Source organism: Monomorium pharaonis, chromosome 6 (assembly GCF_013373865.1).
Source record: "Monomorium pharaonis isolate MP-MQ-018 chromosome 6, ASM1337386v2, whole genome shotgun sequence".
NCBI classification, from domain to species: domain Eukaryota; kingdom Metazoa; phylum Arthropoda; class Insecta; order Hymenoptera; family Formicidae; genus Monomorium; species Monomorium pharaonis.
The window spans coordinates 16,497,300-16,516,471 of NC_050472.1; the positions used below are offsets into that span (position 1 = coordinate 16,497,300).

At 34.1% G+C, this 19,172-nt stretch overlaps 1 protein-coding gene across 8 annotated transcripts in view; it reads right to left on the bottom strand.

Moving 5' to 3' along the window:
- LOC105839018 (RAD50-interacting protein 1) overlaps window positions 1-19,172 on the bottom strand; it is a 150,593-nt gene that overhangs the window by 112,581 nt on the left and 18,840 nt on the right. For 7 of the 8 annotated variants that reach the window (XR_004963910.1, XR_004963911.1, XM_036289019.1 and 4 more), the window contains one exon: window positions 13,946-14,119. The exons of the other annotated variant lie outside the window; for it this stretch is intronic. Coding sequence is in view for 5 of the 7 variants with exons in the window: in XM_036289019.1 (XP_036144912.1) it covers window positions 13,946-14,119 (174 nt within the window). In the remaining 2 variants the exon portion in view is untranslated. The remainder of the gene's footprint in view (window positions 1-13,945; window positions 14,120-19,172) is intronic. 8 annotated transcript variants of the gene reach the window in all.

A 19,172-nucleotide genomic window follows, 5' to 3' on the forward strand; every position in this document is an offset into this window, starting at 1 on the left:
ATGTAACTGCATTCCTTAGTTTTATCTGCACAATTTACTTCGCAAAATAAAGTATAGTCATAAACTAATTTACATCAGCAACATTAAAAATAAAATCACATAAATTTGATTAAATTTTAGAATTATACGCAATATATGACATAACACTTTGCATCTTACACCCATTCACTGAATCACAAATATACAAGACGAATTAAAAACAAATGTGATTATCTAAACATATGTTACAAAAAAGAAAGTTATATTTTTTCTTCAATAAATACAAATGATTAGTCAAGCTGCAATGTTGATGACTTCGTTACATTGCACAAGATTCAGATAGCGGAGACAATAATGATGTTCTCATGCTGAAATGAATCCCATGTATTGTAACTGCATGGATCCTTTTGTAATTTCTGTTGCCACTTCTTTAATATTATTTAAATTAACACAGTTGTGAATACCAATTCACCTCACTTGTGACAATCACACAATATATATTTAACAAAATGCAAATATAATTTCAAAAACATAAAGCACGGCACTTTAATTGTTACAAATTTTGATAATTATTTAGTTTAAAGTTTAAACACATCACCTCAAATATCTCGAGATATTAATCGTTAAAGTTGGCGAATATTCAGGTTATGAAACCTGTCATACCAACGAAACGTAACGACATAAATATGCTCCGCGACCACGTACGCACGCTCGGTGACCACATATACTCTATCAATGACATACACCTGTCCTTTTTAGCAGCACTGCTGCACTGGTGCAATAAGTTAAATGAAAGGTTTGTTCTTGGTAGCTGTACTACTGTACCGTATTCTTCTGAAGAAGGGAATAACTGTGATTGGCCAGTTCTAGAGGAAAAGAAACAAACGGGTTAACTCAGCACTGAGTATCAATCATGTAATTTTTCCCCTAGGGCGGAAACGTGAAAAGTGAAACGTTTCAAGTTACTGTCTCTTTCTATTCAACACCAATAGAAAGAGATAGTTACATGAAACTTTTCACTTTTTACATTTCCGCCTTAAGGAAAAAATTACATGATCGCTGCCTTGCTGGTCGAAAACGCCATTAGAGTGCGTTGGAGTAAGTAGGAGCCACTGAAATAATAGTACCCAGCAAACACAAAGTTACATGTAACGTTCCTGTTAGTTGTAATTTCCCACTCAACAATGTAATTGTAATATAACACAGGTGTTATATTACAATTACATTGTTGAGTGGGAAATTACAACTAACAAGCACGTTACATGTAACTTTGTGTTTGCTGGGTATTGTTCGTTTATTCTGTTCTGTCTGCTCGGAGCAAACCCAAGCAGACCAACGCACTCTAATAGGTTGGCATCATCGGAATCAATCTATTAAATTGCGTTGATCTGCTTGGGTTTGTGCTCCGAGTAGACCCAGAACAGACAAAACAAACAAGGCTATAATATAACCGGAAGTGCGGCTGCAGAATCCTTGGGTGCATTCGTTTACGTAGTGGCTGCCGCAGATGTCGTTCATTTATCCTTGTTTAACACGTTAGTTAAAAAAGAACAAGGATACCTCTTAGAACGCTCTCTCTCTCTCGGATCACCTTGAACAAAAAAATTCTACCGCCGCACTCGTTCCGGTTATATTGTATTTCAGTGGCTCCTACTCACTCCAACGCACTCTAATAGACTGGTGTCATCGGAATCAACGTATTGGAGTGCGTTGAGGTAAGGAGCATGTCGGAGTATGTGACGCGAACAGACTCATGTGGCCCGTTCATTATAGCGGCACTGGTGCAACAAGTTAAAGTGAGACAAATATATTTTTTTTTCATTTTAACTTACTGCAACAGTGCAGCAGTGCAGCTAAAAAGTGGCCTGTTCTTTTTAGCTGCTCTATTACACTGGTAATAGTAAGACAAGTATAGCTGCGTTCCGATATTCACTGCCAGTACTGAAAATCAGAGATGCGTTCCGTTTCACGCATGATACGCATGATGCATCGTTTATTTTTGTTGTCTGTCAAACATTAAACAAGGATGAACAATGCATTATGCGCATCATGCATTGAAACGGAACGCAGCCCTATAGTTTACGTCACATATAGAGTGCGTTCTTAAATTCGCAACGGATGCAGTCAGATCATAGAGCTTGTATTAATGGAAAGGCCTTGGTGCATCGCGACGCGCGCAGGGAGAATCGACCGAGAGGTGGATATATTCTGTCTTTTTTTGTGTGGGAACAGGTTCGTAACTATACAATCTGAGGCCCGATTGTCAAACTCGTACGAAAAAAAAATTGCTTACAAAGATAACACTGTGTATTCATTAAGTGGTACATAATTTAGAATCTAAAAGATGCATGCTATTCAATGAATGCACAGTATTACTTTCGTATATAAAAATTTTTTGTACTAATTGTAATAGCCCGAGGCCCAAGTAGGCACGAAGTAGGTAGGCTCGTACCTGTTGTACCGCTCGTATGTGCGCTTCTTTCCTTCTAGAAAACGGAGTGGTGGGGATGTCCAACACGAAAAGAGACAGAATATATGAGAATATATTCATGTGTCTGTCGATTCTCCCCGCGCGGACTCCGGCATATAACAATGGCCCCTCCATTAATACAAGCTCTATGAGCCAGATACACCAGAATGTCATTCCATCTTTGTTACTTACGGAAAGTTGAACAAAGATAGAAAAACACTCTAGTGCATCCGTTGCGAATTTAAAAACGCACCCATACTGTAGATTTTCAGTACTGACAGCAAATTTCGGAACGCAGCCAATATTTTTTCTCATTCTAACTTATTGCTAGTTTACACCGAGCACTTAATATCTCGAGATATTTAAGGTAATGTGTTTAAACTAAATAATTATCAAAATTTGTAACAATTAAAGTGCCGTGCTTTATGTTTTTGAAATTATATTTGCATTTTATTAAATATATATTGTGTGATTATCACAAGTGAGATGAATTGGTATTCACAACTGTGTTAATTTAAATAATATTAAAGAAGTAGCAACAGGAATTACAAAAGGATCCATGCAGTTACAATACATGGGATTCATTTCAGCATGAGATCATCATTATTGTCTCCGCTATCTGAATCTTGTGCAATGTAACGAAGTCATCAACATTGCAGCTTGACTAATCATTTGTATTCATTGAAGAAAAAATATAACTTTCTTTTTTGTAACATATGTTTAGATAATCACATTTGTTTTTAATTCGTCTTGTATATTTGTGATTCAGTAAATGGGTGTAAGATGCAAAATGTTATGTCATATATTGCGTATAATTCTAAAATTTAATCAAATTTATGTGATTTTATTTTTAATGTTGCTGATGTAAATTAGTTTACGACTATACTTTATTTTGCGAAGTAAATTGTGCAGATAAAACTAAGGAATACAATTACATAAGTAAAATAAAGATATTTTAACAACAACGAATTGTTATCACTGAAACTTAATTATTAATTCTCTTCAAATCTTACTCGATTTTAATTGAAGAAGCAACACCTTTATATTTTAATTTTATCAAAAAATTTATGTGTATTGAAGTTATATTTTTAACATAATGTTGCGAACGTGAGCTTCGCGAGCGTGAGCTTTGCGCGCGTTGTGAGCGCAAGCTTAACGCTAAAAATCAATATATCAATTGCTTCAGTCAGCTGAGTCTGTCGGCCCCGGCGTTGCTTAGTTATGTATAAACAAATGGTTTTGTTTAGAACTTCCTGAGACGTCAACTCGTGCGGACGCGCTCGGAGTTGTTGTAAACGTGTTCGCTGCTTATAATAAAGTTCCTTGTTCGCCAAAAGCGTGTTCTTATTCCGCCGCGTTCGCGAGCGGAAGTGAGTGTGTGTGTGGAAGTGCGAGAGTGCTACGGGGAGCGCAACACTTTTTGGGGGCTCGTCCGGGATCTTCCTTGACAACGGCCATGGCAACGGATGTGATTTCCGACGAGGGACGGCGCGTTCCTTCAAAGAGAAGACGCCCTGAGACTCCCGGGCCCTCTGCGGGAAGTGTCGGAGCGGTTGCGCCGGAGTTTCAAGCTCTGCTAGAGGAGCTTCGTCTTCTGCGCGTGGAGCAGGCGCGCCAACAACAGGAGTTCGCTGAAACGCTTCGGCGACGGGACGAGGAGCTACAGCGCCTGCGAGAGAGCGTGCAACAGCTTCAGGGCGTGCGCGGAGAACGCGAGCAACAGGAGGAAATGCTGCGACAGCTCCAACTTCAGCGAGGAGCTCCGCCACAGCTAAGTCCTTCCAATAACTTTTCCGCGAATGAAATTTCGTCGGGCACGTTGCTTGGATATAAATTAAAGCCTGATACTTTTGATGGGACGGTTTCTCTTCGAGAATTCCTTTCCCAATTTGATTTAATAGCGCGGGCGAATTCTTGGGGGGATTCCGCGAAAACAGTGGCCCTAGCTTCGTGCTTGAGGGGAAAAGCGCGTTCCATTTTAGAAAATGTGTCGGATTTCGGAAACGTAAATTTTTCAGAGCTGGTTTCGAAATTAGAGTTGCGTTTTGGGGAAGGGCATAATTCCCAGAATTTTTATTCGCTTTTCTCGAATCGGAGACAGGGGTTTGGGGAAGATTTTGCTTCTTTCGGGGCGGAACTTGAGAGGCTCGCGCGGCAGGCGTATCCTGAGTGCCCTTTTTTGGTTCGGGACAAAATCGCTTGCGCGCAATTTGTGTCCTCTCTCGCGGACGGTTTCGTAAAAAGAACGCTTCAATTAGAAGGGATAACTTCTTTAAAAATCGCGATTGAAAGGGCTAAGGCGGTAAAAGTTATTCAGGGGGGTAATTTCTTGAACAGGGGGAATTTCGAAAAAAGGGATGCGGGAGAAAAGAATGATAACGAAAAAGGAAATGGCGGGGAAAAGTCAAAGACCGCGTTTAAAAATTTTATTAAAAAGGAAAATGGTCGAAATGGGGAAAAGGGGAAATTCAATTCTAAAGAATGTTGGTCTTGCGGAAAAGTAGGGCATTTTCGGTTTGAATGCCCTGAAAATGTGGGAAACGCGGTTTAAAATAAAATTACTTTTGTCTGGTTGGTTCTGCTGTTTTTCTTTTTCAGATTAAAACGTTGAATTTGGTGACGCTCGGGTCGGAAGTTTACATCTGAAGCAGGAGAGAAACGAATTGAGTCTTCTGAAGAGGGTACTCCTTCTAAGAAGACCGTCTCGCTCACGGTTTTTGGACGTGGTTTTTCCGTGAGACTTTGGGCAAATGCCGAGACGGGGACTTGGGGGTCCTTCGGGACTAAAGGGGACCACGGAGTCATACCCCCCCCTTGTCCGAAATGCAAGTAAGAAGGGCGCAAGTCACTTGTGAAGAGTGAAGCGTCGTCGATGTGAGAAGAGGAAACGGGCGAGTTCTTCGCTTCGGAAGGTTGGGACTCCGTGCATCGCTCTGGAAGCTGGCCACTTCCAAGATGGAGATGAGCGGAAGTTTCGACAGGTGGAGGAGAAGAAGGCGTCGCTCGGTAACCTGTGGCTGCGGCTCAGGGTAGAGCAAGAAACGTCTGGAACTAAGTCCAGGAAGTTTTCCTCGAAGAAATCCTCCTTGAATTGTCGGGACGACAATTCTGAAGAAGGGGGGTAGTGTTGCGAACGTGAGCTTCGCGAGCGTGAGCTTTGCGCGCGTTGTGAGCGCAAGCTTAACGCTAAAAATCAATATATCGATTGCTTCAGTCAGCTGAGTCTGTCGGCCCCGGCGTTGCTTAGTTATGTATAAACAAATGGTTTTGTTTAGAACTTCCTGAGACGTCAACTCGTGCGGACGCGCTCGGAGTTGTTGTAAACGTGTTCGCTGCTTATAATAAAGTTCCTTGTTCGCCAAAAGCGTGTTCTTATTCCGCCGCGTTCGCGAGCGGAAGTGAGTGTGTGTGTGGAAGTGCGAGAGTGCTACGGGGAGCGCAACAATAATTTATGTATGTGTTGCTTATTTTACAAAGTGAAAGAGTGCATTGTTATACACTCCTTGCATTACATTATTAACCCTTTGTTGAAACCAATACAATTTCTAATACTAATGAATGCAACTAATCTGACAGATTAACTAGACAAATCTTGATATTTCATGTTTAAAAAGAAATTAGTATGAAAGCGTAAGATATTGTATGAATCAATGTTCTCGGATTGAGGCTTTCTAAATTAGATTATATCAATACTACTGTGAACAAGTGCTGTTTGCATGGTTATTACGACATTGAAATAATCTCTAAATATTAAAAATTTCAATGTTCAGCTTGGGAAAATTTATGAAAAAAATTTTATTGAACCTATGTCTATTCAATGTGCTATTTTGCCCGGTTATGCATTTTACTTACGAGTTGTCCAGGGTATATATATTTACAATTAAGTAAAATGGTTTAATTAATTGGACTAACAAGGGAACCTCGCGGACCCGAACATTCTGATTTTAATGAAACTTGGCATAAATGTAGAGAGGGTGAATACATGAATTTAGAAATTAAAAGTTGGTGCTTATAAACGGTTTAAAGGGTTGAAACCACTCTTCAAAAATTTTGAGTTTTTGCCTTTTCTTGATATATCTCGTAAACTAAACAAAATATAAAAAAATGTTTTATACAAAAGTTTTTCAGCATAAATACCTCCATTTAACTACGCTGTTTATTTTTCGAAAAAAAATTTTTTTTTAATTAAAAGAAATTTTCAATAAAATTGACTTTTATGTATATAGCATTTATAAAGTAATTATACTATCTTATACTACGTTCTATTTATATCATCTATGTGTATATTATATATGTTATATATTATCTACGTTATAATACTATACATTTATATTATCTGCATCCTTGTATGTATTAGTTTTTACCTAACAGTTGCGCAAAATTAGTAGTCACGTTGCTTTCACACAGTGTTCATTCTCTCTACGTCACATATTTCACATTCAAGTTTTATATTCGTCATGTCACGGTATGTATCATATATGAAATCACGTATTAATAAAAGTTTGGTATCTTTATTAATGGTGTTACGCGTCATTTTCACATCAGTGTCTAACGTGTGTTTGATCAGTACATTAGTATCACATCTAACATGTGCTTGATTTTTCTTGTTAGATTGTTTTTAATTAAGCGAAGCATAATGTTACACGTAAATGTTGCGAATGTTCTTAATATGTTAATTATTTTATTTCAAATTACACATATTCCACCAACGCCTATAAATGAAAGAGAAATACAATTACGTGATGTGATAAAGGATATTATAACAAATGCAGTGAATGACTTATCATTTGATGTACACACTCATTTTGCTTTAAAATTTCAAAATTATTTGGAAGTGGATTTACCTGACATAGAATATGTAACAAATAAAGTGGAAGAATTTAAAAAAAATGATAATGTTGATTATGAACCTGATAATGAATATAATTGTGAACCAGAAGACAAAATTTTAAATAGTAGCTATAAAAGAAAAGTCGTCGAATATTGGAGAAGTGATAAAAGGCCGACACTCTCTTTTAGGAGTGCAACGTCGCTTCAGAAAGGTGAAGTCCCTACCACAATTATCATTTTTAAAAAATTTTTCCTCATCATTTGTTACATATTCTATGTCAGGTAAATCCACTTCCCAATAATTTTAAAATTCTAAAGCAGTATCAGTGTGTACATCAAATGATAAGTCACATTCACTGTTATAATATCATTTGTTATAATATCCTCTATCACATCACGTAATTGTATTTCTCTTTCATTTATAGGTGGAATATATATAATTTGAAATAAAATAATTAACATATTAAGAACATTCGCAACATTTACGTGTAACATTATGTTTCGCTTAATTAAATAATCTAACAGAAAAATCAAGCACACGTTAGATGTGATACTGATGTACTGATCAAGCACACGTTAGACTTGATACAAATGTGAAAATGACGCGTAACATCATTAATAAAGATATCAAACTTTAATACGTGATTTCCATTTCATATATGATATATACCGTGATATGACGAATATAAAACTTGAATGTGAAATATGTGACGTAGACAAAATGAACTGTGTGAAAGCAATGTGACTACCTAATATTGCGCAACTGTTAGATGAAAACTAATACATATAAAGATGCAGATAATATAAATGTATAGTATTATAACATAGATAATATATAACATACATAATATACACATAGATGATATAAATAGAACGTAGTATAAGATAGTATAATTACTTTATAAATGCTATATACATAAAAATCAATTTTATTAAAAATTTATTTTAATTAAAAAAAAATTTTTTTTTTTTTTAATGAACAGCATAGTTAAATGAAGGTATTTAGGCTGTAAGACTTTTGTATAAAACATTTTTTTTTATTTTGTTTAGTTTACGAGATATAGCGAGAAAAGATAAAAATATATCAACCTTTAAAGGGTAATTTCACTCCTTCAAACCGTTTATAAGACCAAACGAAAAATTGTCTAATTTTAATGAAACTTGGCATAAATGTAGAGGGAGTAAATATATTAATTTAGAAATGTTTTATTTCAGTTCAAAAACGGTTTGAAGGGATGATACCACACTTCAAAGTTGAGACATTTTTGCATTTTTTCGATATATCTCGTAAACTAAACAAAATATTAAAAAATGTTTCATACAAAAGTTTTACGACATAAATACCTCTATTGAACTATGCTATTTATTTTTTTTTTCAAAAAAAAAACTTTTTCAAGGAAAAAAAATTGTTTTTAAAAAAAATTTTTTTTGAAAAAATAAATAGCATAGTTAAATAGAGGCATTTATACTGTAAAACTTTTGTATGAAACATTTTTTAATACTTTGTTTAGTTTACGAAATATATCGAGAAAAGACAAAAACTCACCATTTTTGAAGGGTGGTTTCAACTCTTTAAACCGTTTATAAGCACCCACTTTTAATTTCTAAATTCATGTATTTACCCCTTCTACATTTATGCCAAGTTTCATTAAAATCAGAATTTTCGCGAGGTTCCCTTGTAAGTTAAATTTTTAAATTACTATTATTTTTGTAAATTGTATTATTTTATATTGCTGTGTTTAAAATTTTTTTTAATGTATGCTTGTTAAATTAAATATATGATTAAAATTATGTAAATAAACAAAATTCCTAACAAATCACATGTCACTGTAAAATGATATAGTGTCATGGAAATCGTCATTTCTTAGTTAATTATTTATGTATACTTACTAATATGTTATATTTAAAAAATGTGTTTATGTATATGTATATGTTAGATAGTTAATTTACTCAGTTAATCATCAACATTATGTATCCATGTATAAAACTTTATAATGTCGTTGTAATCATCAATCTGTAATTATTTGTTTATACATATGTAATAAGTTGTATTTCAAAAATATTAGTCATGTATGCATCAGAGAGTCAATGTACTCTAATGTATAAAATAATATATGGTATTTAACCATATATTAAATATACCCTTGTAATGTCGTCAAAATCATTGATCTGTAGTTATTTGTTTATATATACGTATCAACAAGTTATATTTCAAAAATATTATGTATGCATCAAAGAGTAAATGTACTCTAATGTATGCAATAATATATGGTATCTAGCTGGTAGTTAACCATATATATTAGGTATAACCTTGTGATGTCGTTGAAATCATCAATCTGTAATTATTTGTTTATACATATGCACTAATAAGTTGTATTTCATAAATATTAGCCATGTATGCATCAGAGAGTCAATGTACTCTAATGTATGCAATAATATATGGTAATTTCTAGATGTCGTCAAAATCATCAATTGCCAAATATATATATATATCTGTTTAAATATATCGAATTATAATTATTAAATACGACTAATCTCCAACCCGATTGAAAATATCTAACGTCTGTGCATTACGAACTTTGAACAATTATATCAAAAACAGATATTCTCTGTAGTCAATATTAACCGCAGCATATTTTTCATTTATGAATAGGGCTTTATACTAATGCTATATGATATAACATACATTTAACATATATTATGACATATATTTAGAAAACATGCTTTTTACAAGGGATACACAAATTATAATTTCATGTGGACGTATTTGTTTGTCAATATTTGTCTGAAAACATATCTTATGTCTGAAATTATTCAATATTTTAGGAGGGAAACTACCTATGCAATTTTGTATAGAGTTTTGACAGACCTAACCAAATTTTGGCTAACTTCTACAAACGAAATAAAATGTTTCACTGTTTCAATAAATTTGGATCACTCAGAAACTTTTTCAATAACATTTCATAACATACAAACAAATTTTTAAAAAATGATTAATATTGACGTTGACAATATTGACGCGTGGTCAATATTGACGCGTGGGCAATAATGACGTGGGCAATAATGACGTGGGCAATATTGACGCGGGGGGAATAATGACGTGGGCAATATTGACGCGTGGTCAATAGTGACGTGGTCAATATTGACGCGTGGCCAATAGTGACCAATATTGACGCGTGGGCAATAATGACGTGGTCAATATTGACGCGTGGGCAATAATGACGTGGTCAATATGACGCGTGGCCAATATTGACGTGGTCAATAATGACGTGTGGCCAATATTGACGTGGGCAATATTGACGTGGGCAATATTGACTTGGCCAATATTGACGTGGTCAATATTGACGCGTGGCCAATAATGACGTGGCCAATAATGACGCGTGGCCAATATTGACGCGTAGGCAATAATGACGTGGTCAATATTGACGCGTGGGCAATAATGACGTGGTCAATAATGACGCGTGGCCAATATTGACGTGGTCAATAATGACGTGTGGCCAATATTGACGTGGGCAATATTGACGTGGGCAATATTGACGTGGCCAATATTGACGTGGTCAATATTGACGCGTGGCCAATAATGACGCGTGGCCAATATTGACGCGTAGGCAATAATGACGTGGTCAATATTGACGCGTGGGCAATAATGACGTGGTCAATAATAACGCGTGGCCAATCCACCCCGTGGTCAATCGGGATCGTGGTCAATATTGACGTGGTCAATATTGACGTGGTCAATATTGACGTGGCCAATATTGACGTGATCAATCGGGACCGTGGCCAATATTGACGTGGCCAAACGGGTGCCACTCATTTCGTTAGATGCCTTTTTTGACATGTATCATAAAAACAATATTCCAATTTAAAAAACTGTTCCAAACTCGGTGCCTTTCTTCTATTTATTAATTAGAAATATAATTTAACTACATATATTTCTCTTCTTTCTGATAACATCTCTTGAATCGATAAAAAATATGTATCCATAAACATAACTTGTTCATAAATCATCACAAAATTTAATTTTCATATGATTTTCAAAATCAAGTAACGTTGATGATGGGTAACAGATAGATGGGTGATCGTTTTTCTGATTACAGAAATTTTAAGTAATGCTGTAACAAATGTGAATATAAATCGAGTGACTATAATCGCACTGAGAAATAATGGCAAATTTTTTCTCAAAATTCTTGTTTTAGATATCTTATTATAAATAATAAACCATTCTAAAAACATTCCTGTAATGTTGTATTAATATTAATATCACATTACTATGCTGTAACGTTAATGGAAAGAGTTTAGACGATTATTTTCATGTTGCTGGCAGGTTAATGGTAGGTTATTTAAGGTATTATGTACTCTGCAGTCGTACTCAAAAACGGTCCGCGGAAAAGAAAGAAAACGCAAATAACCTTAACCTTTTGATCGAAAAATCAATATATTGACGCTACGATGATCAAAACATTATACGAATTATTTCTAAGATATAAATATGACATTTTGGGACTTTCTAAGAGAAGTAACAAGTTTTCAATGTCGGTGGTCAAAGGTTAAGATAAGCAAAAAATGATGACACCTTTGAACTGGGCTATACACGCGTGACGCTTCGTGTTCATGTGCACACGCACATAACATACACAATCTTACAACAGAGTGAACAATAAACTGGCAACGTCGCATTGCACGAGAGCACCGAGAAAAATAAAGTAAAAGTGAGACATAGAAACTCACACGCAAATACTCGCTTCTCTCTCACACACACTTTCGTTCATGCGGCATGACATTGCCGCTACGCTGTGAGTGAGTCACTCGCTATTTGTACACTTGTAGTCGGGATAAAAATAATAAACTTTTGATTAAATTTATGTAGAAACGGCACGGGCAATCATCGTAAACTTTGTTTTAATTTAATATAAATAATATGTTGTAACAATGTTTTTAAGAAAATATATTGTTAGGATTTTTGTCTGTAAGACATAACGTTCGATTTTTCTTCTATCTTCCCTATGTTACATACACAACTTTGAGGCTTCATAGCTCAAGTTCAGCACAATAAATCGTTTTAAAATTTCAACCAGTTATGCAAAACAGCTTGATCTACCTAACAATTTTCTTCAAGCTCTATTAAAAATTGATTTGGCACATAACATATTAATCGTGGAAAGTTACCATCTCACAATTAAAGATTGTCATAACCTTATTGAGATGTTCATGTGCTGTAAGGGTAATTATTTGAGAGAAATATTTTTCATTCACATAACAATTATGTCCAGTTTTCATATTCACTTTTATTTCTTTTAATTTTAAATATTGAAAATTCTCGTATCAATATTGCTTACAACTTTTTGTTTTGAAATTTTATTACATTACGTAAAATTCCCATTAAAATTCCAGCTAACCAGACCTCCTAAAATCACGTATCGTAAAAGCTTTACAACAAAGATTATTTCAATTTTAACAGCAATTCTATGATAAGTAATTGTTTTTTGCTTTGTTTTCTAAAAGTTTCGAGCAAATTTACGACAAAAGTTTTCATTACACAATGCTGTAAATAACAGAAAAATATTTGTACATAATTACGTAGAGAAATCATAACGTTTGCTCCGGCACGATAAAATGCAAAATTTACGCAAATAACAGAGCAAACTTTGCCACACGACATAACAACAAATTTATGAAACAGAAAAAATCTTGCTAAGCACGGAATAATGGCAAATTAGTAGCAAGAACAAACTAAAACTTGCCGAGCACACTTTTGTAGCAAAATTGCGACAAGGTGTGTCCGTAAACAGCTTAACTTTTGCTGGCAACAAGGCAAATAGTATGACACATATTTTATGCAAATAACAGGGTTGCATTATCAGATTTTAACAAAGACCACTTCATTTCTGGGTGACTATCTACCCCAAGATGGCACATTTTTCGTGAAAGATTCACCTACTGAGTGAATAAAAGGGGCTCCCGAGAACAGAGAATCAAGTACAATTGCATTATTCTCACCATTCACATATATTATAATATTGGACTGATCACTCCAATATTTCATTTTTGTCAACTTATCTATCTTAATTTTGACAAGATTTGCCCTATTTTTGCCACAAATTTATTATCATTATCATTAATATTGTGTATGGCAAGATTTGCCTTGTTCTTGCCACAAATTTGCTATCATGCTATGTACAGCAAGGTTTGCTCTGTTCTTGCCACAAATTTGCTATCATATTGTGTACGGCAAGATTTCTCTTGTTCTTGCTACAAATTTACTGTTGTGTTTTATTAGCCAGTTTTACCTTGTTATCTGAATAAAATGTGTCATACTATTTACGACAAGCCTTGCCAGCTAAAGCTAAGCTTAATGTGGACACATCTTGTCGTAATTTTGCTGCAAAGGTTTGCTCGAGTTTGCGGCAAACTTCGCGCAAAGTTTGCGTCATTTTGCTAACTGAGATGTTATCTATTTTTCTTTCAATTCAGAAAAAATTCTTTTAACAAAATATAATTTGTTAAAAGTTCAAAATGTTCAAATTTTGTCATATATTCATTAAAATTTCATGAAATTTAATAAAACGTAATAAACAGTTTCTCTAAATTTCTTCAAAATTTCACTAAATTTTTGTCGTCAAGGTGTGTAGTATTATTTTCTTAATGTATTCAAATCAAAAAACGTACTTAGATAACCTTTCTTTGATCAGATTGTGCCAAAAATGCATAGTTTCATGAACATAATTGACCAGATGATGACACACGGACGTCTGCAGCTGATAACTGATGTTTGTCAAGCTCATGTATAGCGTTATCATAGATCGATCGTCGCCAAATAATAGGGATGTTTCTATTTCGTCACTGAGCATAAATGTTACAATCATAACATTAACCAAAAAATTATAAAACTTTCTGTATATAGTCTGTCTAATAGTCTGTCTATAAGAGTCGTATAACTTTTTTTAAAATTCCAGTAACAGAGCAAAAAGCAAGATTTCCTCTACAATGCATTTTAAACAAAAGTTTATTTATTGTCCAATTTTTATAAACATTTAATGAGTGGCACGCACGCACGCACGCACGCACGCACGCACGCACGCACGCACGCACGCACGCACGCACGCACGCACGCACGCACGCACGCACGCACGCACGCACGCACGCACGCACATATATAAATTCAAAACTGTTTTTCTGCATCTAAAAGGATTAAAAAATGTATAAAACAAATTCTAGAATTCATAGAAAACATAGCATATATAAAATAAAAATTAAAACTTTCTGGAAAAAAATATAGAAGTTGAAATAATTGGTTTGATATCGACCAAAAAAATGTAATTTGTACATTTAGGTTCGACAAAAATTAAGAACAATAACCAATCATGTTAAAGAATTTTACAATTGCAAAACAACTACTTTTTTTAGCTAAACGCATTTGTTTAGTTTAAAGATTTTATTTTAGAATTTAAAATTATGGTCAAAACGTTGTGTAATTAACCTCAATAAATTTGGTCAGTTTAGTCAACAATATATTTTATTCTTTCCGTTTCTAGAGATTTTTATCTCAACGATACTGTCTAATGAAAAACATATTTCGAAGATATTCTAATACCCCAATAGCCAAGTCTGTTAAAAAAAGGTTTTGCACACTATGTGCTGCATGTTATATGACATAATTTTGACAATAATAAAGCATGATCTGCAGTGTCAGATAATGTGCTTGTGTGTCAGAAATGTAATTAGTGTCCGACAAACTAGGTTTTACCAAAACCGAAACCGGATTTCGGTTTTTCAAGTCATTTTCGGCCAAAACCGAAACTCGCTTTTTTAACTTAGTCATACATAATTAATAATTTAATTAATTATTATATAGAACAAAATACATACTAATAAAACATATTAATTATTTATTAAAATTGAAATTTTTACAGTTACATAAAATCTTATCGAATAAAAATGAAATATGTTTCTTCAAAAAATAAAACAAAAACAAACTCTTTTTTAAAAAATAAAACAAAAAATAAACTTCTTAAAACAAAATTTATCTTTTCTTATTTTTATTCTCAAACATAATTAACAAAATATAAATATTTCGTAATAATTTGTCAGTAAGTAATAATATTGGTCAATAGATTACTGACAGTAATATGATTTACAATTATTTCGTTTACATTTTTTGTTAATAATCAAAATTAAATAATCTAATGTTATATGCTAAATAATCCGAAATGTGCCGAACATAGTTTCGGCGGCAGTCAAAGGTTCGGCCATTTTTCAGTCAAAACCAAAATGTAGCCAAAAATCGTGTTTTGAGCCAAAACCAGTCGAAACTAAAACCAAATCTTTGGTTGGACAATAAATGTAATAGATATTTAGTAGAATCTGCGTAACTCAGCTAACAATTTGCTGCCAAATTATCAGCAAATTACTAAAAATTTCTTGCGGAATCAAGCTACCAAAATCATGGCCTACTGTGTCCTCAAGTGCGCCCTAATTGCAAGCAAGAATTATCATCATATCCTAATATCAAATTGCCCACTAAACATGAAACATACATGAAATGTTTCAAATTGTCTCATACAGGTATCAAAAGATACATTCTACTTGTATGTTTACGAGATAATTTATTAACATTTTTATAGAAAGATAATAATATGGTTACCCAATTGCGCACGCGCGTGTATGTGTATAAAACATTTTTGAAATAAATATGTGCAACAAATCAATTCAATCCTATATGGTCTCAGTAACCGCGCTGTAGTTCGCGGACCGCCACTAGGGAACGACGCACACGACACCTTTCTCGTAATGCAATTTACACTCCAAAGGCTACATAAGCAGACTATCCACAATGACACAAAACGAATCAATCTATGCTATCGTAGTGAGCTCTCGGGGCCTATATCGTATTTTTTATTGCATTTTGAAGACATATATATATATATATAAGTAAAAAAATGCAAAGAGAAAAGTGATGTTTGTGGCAAAAAGTTTTTCTTGAGAAAAGAAAACGCGCGCGCGCGTGAATGAATTATTTTATTAAATCTGTAAAAAAATAAATTTTATAAAATAAAGAAAAAGAACGTATTTTAACCGTTTCTTAAACGTATTTTTTCTATTAAAAAAACGTTTCCCTAAACGTTTTTTAAACGGACATTTTTACCAATTAGAAACGTTTCCAAGAGCCGGTTATGAAACGTTTCAAAGAAACATTTGTGAAACGTTTTTGAAACAAGTACGTGCTACCTGGGATATGTAGTAAAATTTATTTTATTAGCAATTCTATAATTACTGATCGATCTAATCGGAGCTATCAAAATGGATCTTATATAAGATATTTATGATATCGCTATAAATATTATTATAGTAATATACCACAATAACGCTTTTTAAATACAGTTTTTAAAAAATATTTATGATATAATATCAAGAAATATTTCTATAACGTTTCACATGTAAGTATTTAAATACGGACATTAACTGTTTATGTTACATTTTTAAAACGTTTCAGTATGAGTCTCTGAAACATTTCATGTTTCAGAAGAACATCTATGAAATATATTAAATACGTTTTTTTGTATAGTGGGTAGGTGCAACATCAGAACAGATCTGTCACTAGCAATACTATGACAATTTCACACAGCAAATTGAGAACAATGTTGCAACGTAAACTCACAGTAGATTTGCGCCAAATATGCAGCAGATCTGTATTCCTAAATGACGACAGATTGGCGACAGATTTGTCGAATCTTTTCGTTTTTTGAGTTATAATTTTATTTGTGAATCGATGTAAACAATCTCCTGGGAAGATTTATTAATTCAGGAGTAGAAACAGACTGAATAATTTACTCCACCCTCTCCTTAGCACCTAATATTTTCTATAGAGGGGCCTCAATTGATCTATCTATTTTCTCCCTTCATCGAAGGTGTATCATCTATTCTAGGTGCAATTAATTTCACTAAATTTCTTGGAGTTAAATGTCACTCCAAAAAAATAAAAATTTTTATTATTATAATATAGGACTACCAATCCTATATTATAAAAGTATAATGTGGCGGTCCTCCGCCACATCGGACATCTCCGCAGACGCAGCGAAGGAAGTTGGCTGTATGTGTTTTATAGCAAAGATAAGAACCTCGCGGTTCATCACGCGCGCGCTCGCGGCTGTTCCTTGCGACTTCTTAAATGTCGTTTTATGTTGTTTCAAATGCGTTCAAATGTCTACGCGGCATTTTGAAAATTTCGTATACAAGCTCAATACTTCACGAGAATCGTCTGTGTGTTTGTTAAAACATTTGTTTTAAAGCTTCTATACATAAACATTACATGTAAACATTACGAATACGCACTTACTCACATACATACTGTAATGTTTACGTACAAAGAGACTTTGAAATAAATGTTCAGTACACAGACGACTCTCGGTCTCTCTTAAACAATTACGAATCGTTTGTTCAGATACGTTATGTAAACAGAATTCATTGCAAATATTTCTTGCAGTAATTGTCCGTCTTTGCAAAGCGTAGCAAACGGTGTTTTGATCTTGTCGAATTGTAATTATTCGACAACGACCACTGTCTTCGGTCTTATAAAACGTCCTGTCTCTTGATATCGTGACCAAACTCTACTCACTACAGAGCTAGACACACCAACATGATGCACTACATGACGCACGCGAAAACCTTCTTCAAGAAATGCGATTATTTGTGCAATTTCTGTTGCAGGCAAATGTCTACGCGGCATTTTGAAAATTTCCTATACGAGCTCAATACACTATGAAAGTCGTCTGTGTACTGAACATTTATTTCAAAGTCTCTTTGTACGTAAACATTATTTGTAAACATTACGGTGTGTATGTGAGTAAGTGCGTACTCGTAATGTTTACATGTAATGTTTATGTATAGAAGCTTTAAAACAAATGTTTTAACAAACACACAGACGATTCTCGTGAAGTATTGAGCTTGTATACGAAATTTTCAAAATGCCGCGTAGACATTTGAACGCATTTGAAACAACATAAAACGACATTTAAGAAGTCGCAAAGAACAGCCGCGAGCGCGCGTGACGAACCGCGAGGTTCTTACTTTTGCTGTAAAACACATACACACACACGCACACGCGCGCGCGTGCAATGTGCACAATCCGACCGGCATCTTCCACGTGGTGCACATTGGATAACGCTAATGCCGGCGGTAAGCGTCATTTAAATGTAAGGTTGACTTTGTAACTTGGTCATAAGGATGTAGAAAAATTGTTGAAAAAACTTTTTAAGCAATTTCAGCAATTTCAAGAATGATAAACACGTGGAATGCAAATGTTTTATTTCATAAACGTTAGTGTTTATCACTGGGGAGTAATCGTACTATAAAACTTCGCTTTAGCGATGTGATTGGATCTTTCTTCACAACAGTACCTTGAACTAAATAAAAACCCTAAAATATGCGATTTTTTACGTCATCTTTGAACGCGATTTGTTGTTAGAAAAAGTAAATCTGTGAAAAAATTGATAACACCATTCAAAAGTGCAAACTTTCAGCTTTCTAACGCTTTTTTGCTAAGCGCTGTACGTTGATTTGTTCACGAGTAACAAGCGATGAAACTCAAAAAGACCATTTTTTATTAAAATCTCAATATCTCGATCAAAAAGAAATCGTACAGCAATGAGCAACCACTCAAATTAAAGGGAAAAGTTCTCGCTCTAAGATGCAAGTAACAAAAATACTCTATGATTTTTTTCACGCGAGATGCAGCGCAGCGCGCATAAAAAATTTTCATTTTAACGGGTCAAGCTTCATCATTGTGCCACGTTGGTAAAAAAAAAAGATAACTAAAATCGCCAAAAAACATTTGAAAGAAGAAGTTTCAAGCTTTAAAACGCTTTTTAGATTTTGTTTCTATGATGATTTTTTGCTA